General features: G+C 39.3%; 1 protein-coding gene across 3 annotated transcripts in view; it reads left to right on the top strand.

Annotated features, from left to right (window-relative positions):
- The window catches only part of Adcy8 (adenylate cyclase 8), a 208,537-nt gene that overhangs the window by 101,129 nt on the left and 88,089 nt on the right, over positions 1–19,319 (top strand). For all 3 annotated transcript variants that reach the window (XM_057791703.1, XM_057791702.1, XM_057791701.1), the window contains exons 6-7: positions 13,701–13,859; positions 16,982–17,252. In XM_057791703.1, the coding sequence (XP_057647686.1) occupies positions 13,701–13,859; positions 16,982–17,252 (430 nt within the window). The remainder of the gene's footprint in view (positions 1–13,700; positions 13,860–16,981; positions 17,253–19,319) is intronic.

Genomic DNA, 19,319 nt, shown 5'->3' with positions numbered 1-19,319 from the left:
CTTCTCCCCTTTTTGCTTCCTCTTTCTGTTCTCTCTCCTTTCTCTACAGCCCTCTATTTCTGTCTGTCTGTCTCTCACACATGTGCTTTTTCTCTCTGTGTGTCTTTCTCTCCCTTTCACCATCGCTCCAAGTCCCTTTCCTCATCCTCTTTGCAAACATCACTAAATATAGCTGCATTGTTGATTTTCTCGTTGCTGTTATGAAACACCTAGCAGAATGCAGCTGAAGGGAAGAACGGTGTGTTTGTTTTGCAGTCCGTCATGTCTGGCCAAGCATAGTACCAGGAGCATGAAGCTGTTTATTCTCCCTGGGCAGATCGAGAAGCAAAGAGAGATGAATTCTGGTACTTATCTAGCTTTCTACTTGTTATTCGGTTTAACATCCCAGCTCAGAGGATGATGCCACCCTCATTCAGATATATCCCTTCAGATAATCCTCACTGGAAATGCCAAAGCATGTGCCTCATTAATTCCCTGGGCTAGGGGCTGCCTAATCTAATTAAATCAATGATTGAGATTAGCCATCTGAACAGCAGTCATAAACCTGCTCTCCCATTAAGATGCAGTCATTCGGATGGCATTCAGCACCTCTCTAGTACTTATAATCAACAAAAGTAATGATGAGGGACTGTTCATCTGCAGGTATTACACTGAATAACCTTCACCCTTCACACCTTACTCTAGTCAATACAGAAGCCATATAAGAAACTACTATTTTCTTCAGTGTAGGATGAAAACAAGCGAGCATTCTTCAGACAGATGACACACAGCTTGTCAGTGGCAGGACCAAGGACATTCCAAAGACAGGAAAGTTGTTAGGACAATTCTGTTATACCTGCATTGTAGAAAACTGGGAGCCCACTAAATGCCATAGTTTACATTAGTAGTGCATGGCACAGGAGAATGTTGAGACTTTGCAGAAATATATATGGAATAACAGTCAGAAATACGGATAGGGCAAACAGTTTTTACAGTGACTATAGCTCTCTGAATCAACAGAAGAAAGCAGAGCACAAGGTACCAAGACTGCAAGTAGCACACATAAACAGGGTCTAGAATGTCCACTCCAAGCTTCAAGTGGATTGCAGTAATCACGGCTCCACACAGAAGTGAAGGAGGAACCCACCAAATCCTGACCTTTCAACAGTGATAGGTTGAGCCAGCCCCTGCCTGTTTATAGAAATCAGTTTTTAAACTTGCAGAAACTTTTTATACCAGGTGACATCAAGATGGACACTTCAAATCAACCAAGAGAAGAATGTTTACACCACAGTAACTGGAAAACTTTATAAATAGTGTTCTGTTCCGCAGAGATGTTTGTGAGACATTTCTCAGCAGGACTCTTGAGTCTGACCCTCAAATTCAGTCTTCTATGGAATGTGAGACAGGCCCCATCACTGCTCACAGACAGATCCAATTACAAATTACAAAGCAATTGGAGCCTTATTTCATCTCTTACAACTGGTCTACACATAACCCATCACAGCCTACTGTGTGTGTGTGTGTGTGTGTGTGTGTGTGTGTGTGTGTGTGTTTATCACCAGGTTGATAGACACACATGAATTAGAATAAATAATGTACTCATGGATCTTTGATCATTGCTTAATACTTACCACACTCTGTGTATTAGCCAGGATTGCTGAATATCTAAGGCATTTTAAAAACCAACAAAAGGGCAAGATTGGGGTTTATATTAAATCACCTTACCTGTTTAGATATGAGGTACTGGCGGGCCCTTCAAATGATGTGGAACACACTTTCTGTGGTGTTAGATCTGAGGGGTCTAATGGAGTTTGAATCTGGTTCTTGGAATAGAAATGTATAAATCGTTCGCTCCATTCTCCCTAGTTTTGAAAGCCACACCTCTCCCAGCTCTAAGTTTCTCTTTTTTTTTTTTTTTTTTTTTTTTTTTTTTTTTTTTTTTTCGGGACAGGGTTTCTCTGTGGTTTTGGTTCCTGTCCTGGAACTAGATCTTGTAGACCAGGCTGGTCTCGAACTCACAGAGATCTGTCTGCCTCTGCCTCCCGAGTGCTGGGATTAAAGGCGTGCGCCACCACCGCCCGGCCAGCTCTAAGTTTCTATTTGTATTTGTCAAAGTTTTGCTACAGTCACTTTCATTGCTATTAAGTAAAACATATTAAGAAATTTGTAAGATGATAAAAAATGGAAGACATCTACTATAAAAATACTTATTATATGATTTCCAAAATGGGTTTTACTATTTAGTTTAAGAAAACACACCAGAGCGTATTGAATGTTGCATGCTCCCCCCCTCTTGAACTCATGCTGAAAGTCAAGCCCCCAATATGATTGTAACTGAAGCTGCGTTTTCCAGGAGCTGGTTAGACTAAAGGAGGTTTGTCTTGATGGACTAGTTTCCTTATAAGAATGTGTACTAGAGAGCTGTTGGTCTAGTCTCGCCACCTAGGCTGAGCATTCAGTATAGGGCAAGAAGGCTGCCATCTGCAAAACAGAAGGAGGCCTTCCCTACAGCTCCCCTAAGCTGCAACTCTGACAACGAGCCTCCAGAACTGTAAGGAATCAGTTTTCTCTTGTTTATGACTCCTGTCTGAGTCATCTTGTTATGGCATCATGAACTTATCAATACATACATTAAATCACAGGAAAATATCATGTCTTTATCTTTGATTATTACCCAGGGGACCTTGAAATTTATAACTCCACAAAACTTTCCAGGCTTACTTATAAGAAACTGTGGGTTCCCAACTCAGAAAGTTTTAGGGTTTTAAATAGAGATCTTAAGGCAATAGACCATCCTGCCTGGCCAATGCAACCTATAAGGTATGCTGAGTGGCTCCTACTGTGACAACTACAAGGCTCTCAGCAGGGAGGACAGATTCTTTGGAAAAGGAAGAATATTGATATTAGTATTAAGAGGCATTAAAAAGAAATCATATTACCTATCAGTATTATCTCCTCCCACACAAAGCCCCCTCCCATAGAATTGGGTTAGTGTCATTTCTACACAGATATTGAGTATCCAGAATACCCCACTTTCCTGAACCTTCTCAAAGCTAACTTGGGTATACAAGCACCCTTACTGAGTCTCTCACAGTGCTCATGAGATGAGAGAGTGTCATACTTCTTCATGAACAAGGACAGAAATGAATGGATCATTGTTCTCATTTGTCTCCCCCAAACCCTCTGGTTTCAAAGAGAAATTCAATGTAAGACCTTCTACATTTCCTCTTCTATCCCAGAAGCAGGACTATGATGCTAAAGGGAGTCAGTGAGAGATGAAGTATGCAGGCTACATTCAGTTTCGGTGCCAGCATCATGAGTGTGTGAAATCCATAACTTTTCGGACCTTCAAGGACCTTGAGTGAGTGCCTGCACCACTTTCAGCTCTGGCTTCCTTAGTTGTGAAAAGAATGCACCCTCCAAAAGCAAGCACCACGAATACACACAACACCCTGTTTGCTTGGATCACTACCCCTGGTTGCAGACATCCGGACATTTGAATGAACAATGGATGCTCCATTAGTAGTGCAGGTGTGGCTATGAGGATAAGAATAACAATGAAAAGAATATCTAATTCTGACAGTTTCCTTGCTCTAATCTCTGTCCTTTCTCCATCTCGACTATCCCATTCCCTCAAATTCTCCTCAACCCTCCCCTTCTCCCCTCCTGTTCCCCTTCTACCCTTTCTTCTCCCCCCACTCCCATACTCCCAATTTTTTCAGGCAATCTTGTCTGTTTCCAATTTCTAGGTCAATCTATATATGTTTCTCTTTGAGTTCACCTTTTAGTTAGCTTCTCTAGGATCATGAACTATAGGCTCAATGTCCTTTGCTTGTAGCTAGTATCCACTTATGAGTGAGTACATGCCATATTCATCTTTTTGGTTCTGGGCTACCTCACTCAGGATAATGTTTCCTAATTCTATCCATTTGCATGCAAAATTCAAGTTGTCATTGTTTTTTGCCACTGAATAGTACTCTAATGTGTAAATGTGCCACATTTTCTCTATTCATTCTTTGGTTGAGGGGCATCTAGGTTGTTTCCAGGTTCTGGCTATTACAAATAATACTGCTATGAAGATAGTTGAACAAATGTTTTTGTAGTATGATTAATCCACACACCTATGAACACCTCATTTTTGACATTTATTAATTTATTAATGGGGATTGCATTGAGTCTGTATATTGTTTTTTATAAGATTGCCATTTTAATTCTGTTAAGCCTACCTATTCATGAACATGGGAGGTCTTCTCATTTTTTGATATCTTCTTCAATTACTTTCTTTCTTCAAAGACTTAAAGTTTTTGTCATACAGATCTTTCACTTGTTTGGTTTAGAGTTACCTCAAGATATTTTATGTTATTTGTGACTGTTATAAAGGGGGTAGTTTCTCTGATTTCTTTCTCAGCCCATTTATCATTTGTATAGATGACAGCTACTAAACTTTTTGAGTTAATCTTGTCTCCTGCCACATTACTGAAGGTCTTTTTCAGTTGTAGGCGTTCCCTGGTAGAGTTGTTGTTATCACTTATGTATACTCTCATATCATCTGCAAATAGCAAAAGCTTGACTTTTTCCTTCCTAATTTGTATCCCCTTTATCTCTTTTTGTTGCCTTATTTCTCTAGCTAAAACCTCGAATACCATATTGAATAGATATGGAGAGAGAGGACAACCTTGTCTTGTTCCTGATTTTAATCACTTTGAGTTTCTCTCCATTTAATTTGATGTTGGCTGTCAGCTTACTCTATATTGCTTTTATTATATTTAGGTATATTCCTTATATTTCTAATCTCTTCAAGACCTTTATCATAAACGTGTGTTGAATTTTTTCAAAGGCTTTTTCAGAATCTAATGAGATGATCATATTATTTTCTTTCAGTTTGTTTATATGACAGATGACATTGAGAGGTTTTCATATGTTGAACCACCCCTGCATCACTGGGATGAAGCCTTCTTGATCATGGTAGATGATTTTTTATGTGTTTGTTTTTTTCAGTTTGCCTGTATTTTGAGTAATTTTACATCAATCTTCATGAGGGAGATTGATTTGTAATTCTCTTTCTTGGCTGCATCTTTTGTGGTTTGGATATCAAAGTAACTGTAACATCATAAAAAGAATTTAGCAATGTTCCTTCTGTTTCTATTGTATGGAACAATCTGAGGAGTAGTGGCACTAGCTCTTCTTTGAAATTCTGGTAGAATTCTAAACTAAAACCTTCTGGCCCTGGGCTTATTGGTTGGGAGATTTTAATGACTGCTTCTATTTTCTTAGGGGTTATAGATCTATTTAAATTGTTTGTTTGGTCTTGATTTTACTTTGCTATGTGGCACCTATCCAGAAAGTTGGCTTCTTTTTTTTTTTTTTTTTTTTTTTTTTTTTTTACATTTTCCAATTTTGTGGAGTACAGGTTTTTTAAGTATAACCTAATGGTTCTCTGGATTTTCTCAGTGTTATGTTCCCATTTAAATTTCTGATTTTGTTAATTTGTTAACCCTGCCTTTTGGTTAGTTCAGGTAAGGGTTTATCTATCTTGTTGGTTTTCTCAAAGAACCAACTTTTTCTTTCATTGATTCTTAGTATTGTTCTCCTTGTTTCTATTCTGTTGATTTCAGCTCTCAGTTTGATTATTTCCTGCCATCTACTCCTCCTGGGTGAGTCTACTTCTTTTTGTTCTAGAGATTTCAGCTGTGCCATTAAGTCCCTAGTGTGAGATTTTTCCAAATTCTTTATGTAGGCATTTAATTCTATGGACATTCATCTTAGAACTGCTTTCATTGTGTCCAATAAGGTTCGGTATATTGTGCATTCATTTTAATTGAAATCTAAGAAGTCTAATTTCTTTACTTCTTCCTTGGTAATTCAGCTGAGAGTTGTTCAGTTTCTATGAGTTGGTAGGCTTTCTGTAGTTTGTGTTGTTGTTGAATTCTACATTTAGCCCACGGTGATTCAATAAGATACAGGGTGTTATTACAAATTTTTTATATATGTTGAGATTTGCTTTGTGATCAAGTATATAGTCAATTTTAGAGAAAGTTCCGTGAGGTGCTAAGAAGGTATACTTTTTATGCTTCAGTGGAATTGTCTATAGATGGCTATGTCCATTTGAGTCATAACATCTATTAGTTCCCTTGTTTCTCTGTTAAGTTTCTATCTAGCAGACCTGTACATTGGTGAGAGTGGTGTGTTGAAGTCTCCCACTATTAACATGTGTAGGTTTGATGTATGATTTAAGCTTTAGTAATGTTTCTTAAACAAATGTGGGTGCCCTTGTATTTGGGGCATAGATGTTCAGAAATGAGACTTCATATTGATGGATTTTTCTGTGATGGATATAAAATGTCCTTCTCCATCTCTTTTAATTAGTTTTAGTTTGAAGTCTATTTGTTTAGATATTAAGAAAACTGTATCAGCTTCTTAGGTCCATTTGATTAGAGAATCTTTACTCAAACCTTTACTCTGAGGTAATGTAAGTCTTTGAAGTCGAGGTGTGTTTCTTGTATGAAGCAGAATGATGGATCCTTTTTGCATATTCATTCTCTTAGCCTGTGTCTTTTTATAGGTGAATTAACTCCATTGATATTAAGGATTGTTAATGACTAGAGATTGTTAATTCCTGTTGTTTTTGGTTTTGTTGATAGTGGTGGTAGTGTGTGGGAATTTCCCTTCTGTAGGTATTGCTGGTGTGAGATTATTTATTGCCTGTGTTTTCATGGATGTAGCTAACTTCCTTGGATTAGAAGTTCTTTCTAGTACTTTCTGTAGGGCTCAATTTGTGGATAGGTATTGTTTAAATCTGGTTTCATCATAGAATATTTTGTTTTCTCCATCTATGTTAATTGAAAGTTTTTCTGGGCCTAGTAGTCTGGGCTGGCATTCATGATCTCTTAGAGTTTGCAAAATGTCTGTCCAAGACTCTCTGGCTTTTAGAGTATCCATTGAGAAGTTTGGTGTAATTCTGATAGGTCTGCCTTTATATGCTACTTGGCCTTTTCCCTTTGCAGTTCTTACTATTCTTTTTTTATTCTGTATGTTTGGTGTTTTGATTATTATGTTGCAAGGGGACTTTTTTTTTTTTTTTTGGTCCAGTCTATTTGGTGTTCTGTAAGTTTCTTGTATCTTCATAGATATATCCATCTTTAGGTTAAACAAGGTTTCTTCTATAATTTTGTTAAATATATTTTCTGTTCCTTTGAGATGGACTACTTCTCCTTCTTCTATCCCTATTATGCTTAGGTTTGGCATTCTCTTAGTATCCCAGAATTCCTGGATGCTTTGTGTTAAGACCTTTCTTTGGATTTAACATTTTCTTTGACTGATGAATCTATTTCCTCTACTGGATCTTCAAGGCCTGAGATTCTCTCTTCCGATACTGTATTCTTCTGGAGATCCTTGCATCTGTAGATACTGTTCATTTACCCATATTTTCCATTTCCAGAATTTTCTTGGTTTGTGTTTTCCTTATTGCCTCTATTTCAGTTTTCAAGTTTTGAACTGTTTCCTTCGCTTGTTTGAATTTTTTTTCCTTGACTTTCTTTAAGTGATTTATTGATTTCTTCCAATATTTCTTTGTCTTTTCCTCAATTTCTTTAAGGGACTCTTCATTTCCTCTTAAAGGGCCTCTATCATCTTTATAAAGTTATTTTTAAGGTCGTTTCTCCTGCTTCACCTGCATTGGGATGTTCAGGTCTTTCTGCTGTAGGATCACTGGGTTCTGGGGGCGCCATATTTCCCTTTATATTGTTGAATGTATTCATAAGCTGACTTTTATCCATCTGTTCTTCTAGCTGGTGTAGTTGGTGCTTATGCCTATAGAGACTGTTCTTTTAACTGATGTAGGTGGTGCTTGTGCCTATAGGGGCTACTGATGTTGCAGGGGATGGTTGGCTGAGGGGAGGATGATGAGGTCAGTGGGTTTGGGTTGCAGAGTGGGTCTGTGGGAACCAAGTTCAGTGGGTAACAGAAGGGGTCGTGCAGCCTGCTTGCAGGTTTCTCACCTGCTGCCCCCATAGTATACCTCTTTACCACGCACTGCGCCCCCGTGTCTGCGCTCTGTGCCCTGGCACCCAGTTCCGCGAGCTTCGGGCAAGGGGGCTAGCGGTTAAAATACACAGACACACACAGACAGAGAGACAGTGACACGGGTCATCCTTGAATTCCCCAAGAATACCCCCTTTATTGTGTTCAGGGGCAGATTATATAGAGATAGCCATGCCCCAGCCAAACCCACCAGTAACCACTCTCCTGCCATCAGGAACTCCTGAAGGTCTTGTGCTCAGAGCAGCTGTAGGCACTCAGATCAGGGGATTACAAGAAATTCAGGATCTGGGGTCTCACTGCTCCCAACACCTCTTGAGGTTCATTTTCATCATTGTAGAACGCTGCTGGTGATGGCATGAGATAACTTTAAAGATTGTACATCTAGACAAAGCCCTCAGCAAATGTAGCTCTCCTCCATAATGAGCTCCCGTCCTTTTCCTCCTCTTCTGGAGAGTTAAAGATACCGTTTCTCCCGGGCACCTAAAGTATAGTCAGATCTTAGTGTAGCTTTGCCCAGTTGACAGTTTACCTAGGTTGGTCAAAGCTCTTCTGATGTAAGTAAAGAGAAAGCAGCCATCATTTTAGCAGGAAGGGCTAACTAAAATCATCAGGTCATAGCTTTGTATTGGTCTGACTGTAAGCATGTAATTAAAAACTGGTATCCTCTAGAGAAACTGGTAGCTAATACTGAGTGTTCAGCATTAAACAGGCTAACCATTCCCTTCACGTGATCTTATAAATCATCTTTATAGCTCTGTAAATGCCTCCTCCTCCTTTCCATTACATTTATGAACAGAAACTCAGAGGTTAGCAGCACTGTCCTAAGGCCCATGGCTAGTAAGTAGAAAAGTTTGGCCTTAACTTCAGTGCATATTCGGATCCTCTCAGCAGGACTAAGGAAGCACATGGACTGATGAAAGTTCAATGTCTATCCCAGACCCAAGGAACGGATGCCCTTCACCCCATAGTAACAAGGTGTGCCTTGCCCAAGTTAGTCTCTTCATGCAACCATTTGTTTAGTAATAGAGAGAGTACACACCATTCTTATCATGTCACCGTCACCTTCCATAGTTTCATTAATCTCTTTTAAAAGGAATCATTGAAAGTGCTTAAACAGAAAGGAAAATTCTAAAGCTTTACCTTTTACCATACAACTGAACCATTTCCTCTTGCTAGTTTAATCACAAGAAATGCCCTCAGTAGTCTGCTTATTATTTGTCCACAGAATTATTAAACAGTAACAATAGCTATCATTATTATTAAGAGCGTTTTATTTACAATCAGTCTTGAGTAGAAGCCTAGCATGAGGAATAGACTCCATCGTGCTCTAACAGAAGGGAACAAGTTTGGAGGGCCACACCCTCTCCCAATTATCCAGTACTAAGACACCTCCACAGTTCCTCTGGACTCTTAGATTCCTCTTGAGACAGCCACAGAGCTGTGAAGCAAGAACAGTGAGCTGTGTTCATAATGCAATAAGCACTTTTGAGCACAGATGATTCCTGTGTGCTAAGTGCTAAGGTGCCTGCGTTCAGGAGCTTCAAGTCACTGCAGAAGACAGAAGGTGCAGATGTTGATGATACAGAAGACAGAAGGTGCAGATGTTGATGATACAGGAGAGCTGTGATCATTGTTCCTTCATTATGGCTGACTGTACACAGCACAACACACCTGGATTCTTCTATGTAAGAGCTGAGCAGGTGCTGGCCCCGATTTCCTTTTTAACTCTGAGAAGACCCACAGACCTCCATCAAGAGCTGCTCTTGAAACACCATATTGATGGGTCTTTGGAAAGAGGGTCTATGCTGTGCATTATCCATTACTTTTGCATAGTTTTATTCTCAGCTGTATTCAAATCAAATCCCAGACAGAACAAAATAGAGGCAATGCAGTAAGGAAATATTAAGTGTCCTTATGACTTTCATCTTGTAGAAGAAAATGAAAATATCTTTCTTTTCATTAGGACACTTCAGTTCATTCCTGCATAGTGTTAATTACCTAATGACATTAACACAGTGTGCTGTATAGTACTCCTTTATATTCATCGGTGGAGCACTTTAACATCTGCTACCCCCTTTGAAGTTCACAGTAATGCAGGCACAGCCTCATTTTACGAGCACTGAACCTCTAGGTCAGCCCAGGCTATCTTCCCAGGTGGTCATACCAGGCAGGCATTGTATTTTTTTGCAAAGAGTCTCTGCAGGGCTGGTTTAGTGCTGGAATCCTGCTTCCAACTCTGCGGCTACACAAAAACTCACTTGCTTTCCTGACCCCTCTCTCTCTCAGTCTTTCTCCCACTTAATCTTAAATTGCAGGGCAACAGAGGAGTAAAATTTACCAAGGGAGTGTAGTCAGTGAGATGGGCAGAGTAAGATGCAAACTCATTAGACTGACGTTAGCACACATGATACTAACCTTTAAGCCATAGCAACAAGCATGTAATGAGAAAAATGTAAACATAGACAGATGGTCGATCAGCCAGAATAGTATAATCTATGCTAAAATAATTGTGCTATATAAATTATATTGGTTAAATGGTCATGCAATGTCTGTTTGCACCCGTTGAGATCTTATCCAAGAACAAGAGGTAGAACCTGTTGTCTCAGACCTACGCATGTTTATCACAAATGTCCTCTGAGATCCCTTGTCCAGGAGCAGGTGAGGTCCCTGACCCTATAACAAGGAAGAAGGAGAAGAACCAGAAGCTGAGGGTATTCAAACAACATTGCAGCCTTAAGAATAGGTAGCCTACAAGGTGTATCTGCTGTGGGAACAAGATGTGGGAAGCTCAGTTGTGGAGAAAATCCTTAGCCTTGCTCAGAAATCCTCACTTGGGAACTGTAACTGGGTGATTTCAGCAGGAATTCCCCAGTCATTTTTGTTGGATGTTGGAAGCACACAATTGGATATTTTGCTGCCAATGTGCTGTTTGTTATCTGTTCTTTTACTCGAAAGCCTGACCTGTGGGGAACTCTCTCAGCTTTGCCCAGTGTTCTCTGCTGGGAGCTCCAACTGACTGCCTTAAAGGGATTTCTCTGGGTGCTGTAAGAACCCAATTTGATGATATTATCTAACTGCTACTTTCTAGCTCTTCTTTTACTTATGCTTGCTGTATGCTTAGTAAACTCACTCTTCCGACGTCAAAAGTCTGTCTATAGTAGAATTTCCTTTAAATCTATTTGGTTTGAATAGCAGATTTTTTTTTTCACTCACAATTCCTATCTGTTATGGGACAGTGGAAAATGGAAAGGAACTGTTCATTGTCCTGATCCAACTATCACAGCTAAGAAACTCTATTTCATTACAGGCGCCCATCCTTGTCCCCTGCCTCTTACTATCTAACCACCCCCTGTTACACAATGTTGCCGAGCCTTGGGAATACAAGTTGTGTGGTAAATGTGTCAATTAAACTGAAGAGTGGCAGGCAATTAATGCTTGTTGAGAGAAAGGAAAGCGGTCTCACCAGAGACAAATCCCTTCGGATAGGCTAACTAACTCTAAGACTCCATCTCTAAACACATGCGAGAAACACTAAATGAATGACATTTTAAAACATGTCTACAGTTCAAAATATTTTGTTCTCCCTGTTTTTAGTGAGAGTAGGGAATTTGAATACAAAATTTACAAGTTTTTATACAAATAGCCTTCAGGCTAGAATAGGGTTGCAGCTTAAGAAACCCTGAAAATATAATTAATTGAAAATGCATTTAAAATACCTCATCTGCCAGACACCAGAGCTTTTTTTTTTTTTTTGCTTCCAGCATGCTACATTTTATTTGCTTTTTTTTTTAATTTTTATTTTTACTTAAAAATTTCCACCTCCTTCCCTCCTCCCATTACCCTCTCCCTCCCCCACTGTTGAGTAAGTGTAAACATAGCTGTTTACTGTTGTGGTGGCATGGTAGAGTGGGGGCTGCTTTTTGTTGTCTGTGCCTAGCATTGAAGGGATTGTGCTAGTTCACATCCCTGACTCAGATATAAAACTTGAAACTCTGAACTCAAAGTCGAGTTTCTAATGAATAATAAACAAAAACAAATGTGTATTGCCATCATCAGTCAGACCACATATAATCTGCGATACCATAAGGCCAAAGGTTCAAAGTTTGATTATTTTTATACTACCCCGCATTAAAGGCTGTCAGACCTATATCTGTATCTTGCAGAGATAGCTAGATCCCACAGACTCACAATCTTGGCTGTCATAGAGTTAATAAGTTAGAACAAAGTGATGTGTAAGTCTGTCAGGTAAATTTTCTTCCACCTTGACATCTATCAGTTATTCTTACCACCTCCTTAGAAGACAAGGCATTTTTATATCTTTAGTAAATGGGTTCATACTTCATCACCAAAGCTATTTATTTTGAATATCATTCTAAGCTGAGTTGCAGGTATTAAGTGCAAAGATTTTGATAAGTTATATAGCTTTGGTTTGACAATAAGATTCCTGTATGTGGAAACATTTCCAAACTTCCACTTTCAAGCATTCTCTTCAGAGCAATGAACTCATTTAAAGGTTATATGCTCGCTCTCTCTCTCTCTCTCTCTCTCTCTCTCTCTCTTTTATTTCTAAACCATCAGACTTGGTTTGAAGTTCAAATTAAGATGGTTTTTCTCAAATATTTTCAAGAGGGAATATTAACAACAACATCTTATCACAAAAAATAATAAAAAAAAAACTTACAGCATTTGTCTTTTTACCAGAGAAAAAGGAAAAACCTTCACCTTTGTTTGACAACTTTTTAAAGTATTTTTGAGGGAAAATAGCCATCATATATTTTTACAGCAATAAAAAATTCCAATTTACATATTCTTTTGAAATATCATATTCTACTAATTGAATTTCTACAGAAATATCTTTTATCCATGAATTAGAATTACCTAAGTACTCTGAGAGTAAAAAAGAGATAAACACTTATACCTGGAGAATGTCCAACCCTGACTACATCATCCTCTTTGCTCAGGCTCCTTCTTCAATGTCCACAAAAGACAACACATTGTGGACCCTATATACTGCTAAATTGAATCTTATTAAGCCTTTTCAAAGTTAAGACCTAAAAACATTGTAGGGAAGTCCAACATCTTTCCTGACTCTCCAGAAATGTATTAGACGGGTCCTGGGTTGTGAGTCCTATATTTCAGAGGCTATTACTTTAAGGAGTAAAAGAGAAGGAAAGAGTTTGAATCATAACATTATGGAGTGATGCGATCATCTTTTTATTTGTAAGGAATAGCTGGAAGCCATATCCAACAGCAGAAGTGGGGACCTCAGACTCTGCATGAAGCTTGATTGAAGGAGAGTGTTCGCAGAGGCTCAATGAGAAGAAAACCAGAACACTTCTGGTTGGGAATAGAACATGCACTGAAGTACAGCGCCCAAAATCTACCTCTTTTATTCACAGTTAGGTACTAAAAGTGCTGGTGTCATTTCTAGAAACAAAGGTTACAAAATAAGCTTTGGGAGCAGGTTACTAAGAGCATGAAAATGGCTCAAATCTAAGGGTTTTCAGACAAAAATAGAATCCTTCCAGTCATTGGGGACCTCAGAAAGCTTCATGGAAGAAGTGGCATTTGAATAAGGAAGAGGTAAATTTATGGAGTAGTCAGTTCTGGTTCTACCACCTCAGTCCAGTGATGGTTATCCTGGCCTAATTAGTATGTCTCCTTTCATCTGTCAACAGGTATGTGAGATCCAGAACGAAGCACGATGTTGACATGAGAATTGGAATCCACTCAGGCTCCGTGCTATGTGGCGTGTTGGGTCTGAGGAAGTGGCAGTTTGATGTCTGGTCTTGGGATGTGGACATTGCAAACAAACTTGAATCTGGAGGGATCCCTGGGTAAGCAGAGCAAAGCCCTTTCTTGCCTAACTTTTTCACTGTCTAACATTGTGATACCAGGTTTTCTGTGTACAGAGTACAAAGATAGAAATCTAGGAAGCCGTTATTCAGGAGGTCAGATATTAAAGCAGCATACAGTACTGGCCTGAAAATTCTAAGGAAATTGCTCAGAGGTGGAAAAGATGATGAGGCAGCGAGGCTGGTGAACTGCTTATGTCCCTGCCCTGTGAAGCACTGCTTCTTTGACTTGTCTACATATTAGATTCACAGCCTGATAGAATACTCATGACCAGACCTGACTTCATCTAAAGTGGAGTCTTTGCAGGATCAATTTTCAGTTTTTAAATCAGTTCTAATGAGCAGCCAAGATTAAAACCTATTGACCGCCAATGTGTACATGACTATAGGCTCCATTCCAACTGTCTGTCAGTGCTTTCTTTGAAAACTCATCTGCATTCCAGCTCTGGTTGGCAAGACTAGTTGGTACTGAACCTCCGGATACAGTAGTTTCCTAGACAGCAGAACTGAAGTAGTACACAGATCTTTAGGATTCACCCTCAGAATTTCCAAGTCTGTGTGTCTGGGCTGGGACCTAAGCAAAACACCTTTCTAACAAGGGTAACAGTGATACAGCTGGTTTCCATATTATACAAAGACTATTGTTGTTTTTTTTTTTTTTTTTTTTTTTTTTTGTCAAGTGGCACAACATATATAAAATCCTTCCTCTGTGCTCAGGAGACTCTATGGCTGTGGTTGTAGTGGTTAATTATTCAGTCACAAGATCTTAGGGAGATCCTGAAACAAAATGTCTTACCTCCAGCTAACACTGCTACCATAATAGGGCAAAATACATTCATTGTCCCTGGACCAGTCTTAGCATCTACAGAATGAGAAAGGAAAACAAAAGGGGGAGAAAAAAGAAAAGGGAAGAGACAAAGGAGGAGTGAGGAAAGAGAGAAAGGAAGGAGTAAGAAGGAAATGTCTATTTCCTGGGCTATGGCAGGTAACAAATCAAATCATATAAATAAATTCATGAAAACAAACAACTCCCTTCCTACAGCAAAAGATAGTATTGAGGTAAGGAAAACACTACAAGGTTGTTGGATTATATTTACTATCATAACTATCATGATTATGTTACAAGAAATGTCAGGTTTACCTGGCAGGCATCACATGAGAGTACTCTCTGAGCACAGATTCAAGTCCTTAAAGGAAACAAAGTCACTGGACCATCGTGTCTGAAAATGCCTCCCTTCAAAACTCAGAGTAGCAGCAAAGACTTTCAAAAAGGAAACATCAGAACCCTAGTTTCTATCAAAGGCATCCCAATGTATAGTAACCAAAACCTTGATAGAAGTATTGCTATGAAACGGAGGCTAAGATCCCTCTATCCACTAAAGATATACCACTCACTTAACACAGGCAAGGATCAGTCCCTCTGAACACAGCACTGATTGATACAATGTAACATGCAGATAAAATGCTGAGAGAAGCTGGTATTTGTTATGATTATTTAAAAAAAAAAATCAGCCATCAGACTTGACAAAATCCTCCTAGGAAGCTCATTTTCCCTAAGAGAAGAAGGCAGTGCCTTCTTAACCTGATCTTAGAGAGCAGCTCGGGGCTCCTGATTTGTGGAATATGAGCTTCTGTGCTTCCAGGTAAAACGCTGTGGAAACATTTTGAATTCATCAAGCAAGTGTCTCAAGAGAACCCAGGCTTTCATGCATTTGCTTGATTATCTTGGTCTTGAAATCGGTACATTTGGAAGATGTGAAGAATGACCTATCATCTGTGTTTTTGTTTGTTTCTGCAATGAACTATTCTTCCCAGAAAGCAGGAATTTGACAGATAGGTTAATTGGCCAGAGGAGGAAGGAGAGGACGTACTGAAAATACAAGGCATTATTTAAAATGCCTAAACTTAAAAATGAAAGAACTCTTCATAGTTTATTTGAATATATTGCTTCCGGAATTGCAAAACCCAAGCAAAGCATTATGCATCCACCATATTCATCCATTTACTCAGGGGAGCTTGGAGTCAGCTTAGCAAACAGTTAAGTCAAATCTGGAAGGAGGACACATTTAGCAAGCATGCAATCACATGCTGAATTGAGAGAAATCACAAAGGCTTGAATAGCTGAAGGCAGCATGGGGGCCAATACTGAAGGCGTGTCTGAAAATGTGCTGTGAATGACAGAATCAGTGACAGAGGTCTCATTCAGATGTCAGCCTGCCTCCTGTGAGCCTTTCGAAGGCACGGGATATACCACAGTGTGATCACAATGGCATTTTAGAGAATATTCTAAATAATTTGAAGTCTGTGTTTTCATTGCTCCAGCATTCTGTATAGCGTTTTGTATACTCACAATGACATTGTGAGGTAGGTCTATGTCCTTGGCCATGTTTATGGGTGACAAATGGACTGAGAAAATACCTTCCATTCAGATAAGGAATTACAGCTTGAGACTTCTACAAATAGAGTTTAATCCTAATAAAGTCACATATTGTTTCATTTGGAAAAAAAGATGAAAGAAACTTGGACTGTGAGCTGCATGAGTTACTCTGTGAGTGAGCCTTGACCACCAACAGCTTGCGCATTCCATGTTACTCTCTGCTCCTTTGGATACATGTTAGAGGGGAAATCACATCTTCCAGTGAGTTTCTAAAAGGAATGATTCGTGTATCCCCATAGACATACGAAACTGCACCTAAAACAGGTTGGAGAAACATGGTACAGATATGTAACATGTGAAGTGATCGGGCAAGCTCTGAGACAGTGAGGGGGCCATGGTCTAAGATGATTTAACTTTAATCATGAACATCTGCATCATTTGCTTTTCCAGTATAGCCAACACCACTGAAAGAAATCACTGGCTCACAGAGAGTGTTGACAGTAATAGGAAAAGCCAAAAGAGACTCTTCACTCTGTCCAGATAACCATCAGAGCCATTTGTAAGGTTATGGTGTCCTTAGAAAAGGATTTCTAATTTTGTTTTTGCTTTTCCCAATGCTTCTGAGGGGGACAAATTTGTCCTTGAGAATGTATTGTAGCAGTGCCCTATGTTCAGCCCTAACTGGGCAGCATGGGCTATTCTAATAATCCCTTCTCTGTACACACAGGAGAATTCACATTTCCAAAGCCACACTGGATTGCCTCAATGGTGACTACAATGTGGAAGAGGGCCACGGTAAAGAGAGGAATGAGTTCTTGAGGAAGCATAATATAGAGACCTATTTGATTAAGCAGCCTGAGGAGAGCTTGCTATCACTGCCTGAAGACATAGTCAAGGAGTCGGTGAGCTCCTCAGACAGGAGGAACAGCGGGGCAGCCTTCCCAGAAGGATCCTGGAGCCCAGAACTGCCTTTCGACAACATCGTGGGCAAACAGAATGTAAGTCCTTCTTCCTTCTTCTGTCAGCAACAAGTCCCTACCTGAGTGCATCTCCAACCAATAGCCTCAGAAGGAAGCAATCCATCTTTAACCTTTTCTCTACTGAGCACCGTAATTGAAAATGATCAAACAAATTTCCTCAGGACAAGATTAACCTATGTGTGCAGTCTCAGAAAAGGGAAGAAATACCACATTCCTGACACCCTCTTACTTTTTTATTCTATAAATAAAATGCCCTGTATCTACCCCCTCCAAAAAAAGGCTCATATCAGAAAAGTCCAATGTCATTAAAAATGATTAAGCATATGAGAATGACCTCCTTTAGTCGGTAGTCCTGAGTCTTCCTCTGAGATTCAAAATCAGGAAGGTTACCTTGATGGGGAAATAAAAGGGGCAACACTGGATGGTGCTGGAGCTGGGGGTGCTCTAGAGAAACATGCAGTTTTAAAACCACTGCTGTGATTCTAGTTTTCCATAGCATGAATTCGCTTCTTATATGGAGGAAACAGTTACAAAAACAATACAAAGGGAATAAATCATTAATAATCAGAATTACTTTTTAAAATTATTTATTCAGGTATCTGTATCACATTAATTCAGCTCCAAGAACCACCGCAAAGATGAGGTTTGACCAGGCTCAGATCCCAGGTGGAGAGCACAAGTCCAGCTTGGAGCTCCCACTCAGAATATCTGATGAGCCATTTTCCTTTATCGTCGATACAAAGCACATGCACTGAAAGTTATGTGAAATTGTCCAACTCTACCAGAATGTTAAAAGCAAGTGGGAAAACCCTGTGTTCAGGATTTATCTGTTTTGAACACATCCCCAAGTCAAACAGAAGTTGAGAGTATTGTGTAGAACAAACCAACAGTATTTGGGTTTTATAAAGATATTAAAGGGTGGTTTCTATTTTCAGCTGTTTTGGTTTTTTGGCAGAATTTCACTGTGTAGCCTCAGCTGGCCTGGATCTTGCTGTGTAGACCAGGCTGGCCTCCAACTCACAGAGATCTGCCTGTCTCTACCTCCTGAATGTTGGGATTAAAGTCACACACCACCATGTTCCATGGTGATTTATCTTTCACACCCGAAGACCTGAACATTTCTCAGTAGCCCTTAGATTGGAAACACGTGTCTGTGAAAGCCACTTTAAATGGAACAGGTTAAATGCTGAAAGGCTTCGCTCTTTCTTAGAGAAAGGTGGGACATTCTGCTGCCAGGTGAACTTCAATTCCCTTCCAGTTTTGTGGGAAGGAGTTATGAAGCAATGCATGTGCCAGATTCTACCAAGAAAAACAGAAGACTGAATTGACCCAGTAAACCTTGCAATGTTTACCCTTAGGCGTTTACTATTCTCTTATGAGTATTTAATTTGCCCACAAAATAATATTATGCCTACACAGTTCATCAAGATTCCAGTGCCTACTACTTTTCACCCCTAAACTGACATGCATGTTACAATCTCCTATAAGTTAAAGAATGGTACATATACTTTTTGGAGTGTATGCATGGCCAACTGAAAGTTTCCCTTCTGTTTCCTCTGCCTATTATGAGCTGGAGCCCAGGTGCTGACTTTTATAGAGAAGGCTGTATCTGCATCCTTACCTTGACGTACCTTGGTAATTTCATATTAAATTATCTTTCCTACTTGTTTTGATTTTTATCTTTCCGTTTGGTGAATTACATTCAAGCTAGTTGTAGAGAGTTGAAATAGTTCCTCATTGTTCTAATCTCGCTTTGCATCTGCCCTTGCTGCTAATAACTGAGAACCAAGAAGGGAGAGATGTGTGCTTTCATTTCATGGCTAACTGATCTGGGAAAAATTTTATGAGGAATTGAAACCTTTCTTTCTGATTTTCTAATTTGGATGGCATCAAATGGTTACTATAGAAGATATCAAAGTAGCCAATATATTTGTATTTTGTAGATTTTGCACAATGCCTTGGTTTTGCTTAGATAAAATTTATGCGACCCATTTTCTGTGTGAATAATTTCAATTTAGGTTGACGTCTTAATATTAAAGAGCCAGGAAATGGGTACTGATCTCTGTGAATAAGCACGAGTAACTA

Source organism: Chionomys nivalis, chromosome 17 (genome assembly GCF_950005125.1).
Source record: "Chionomys nivalis chromosome 17, mChiNiv1.1, whole genome shotgun sequence".
NCBI lineage: Eukaryota > Metazoa > Chordata > Mammalia > Rodentia > Cricetidae > Chionomys > Chionomys nivalis.
Note: the sequence above shows the minus strand (reverse complement) of the source record. Positions and strands in the feature narration are given on the sequence as shown.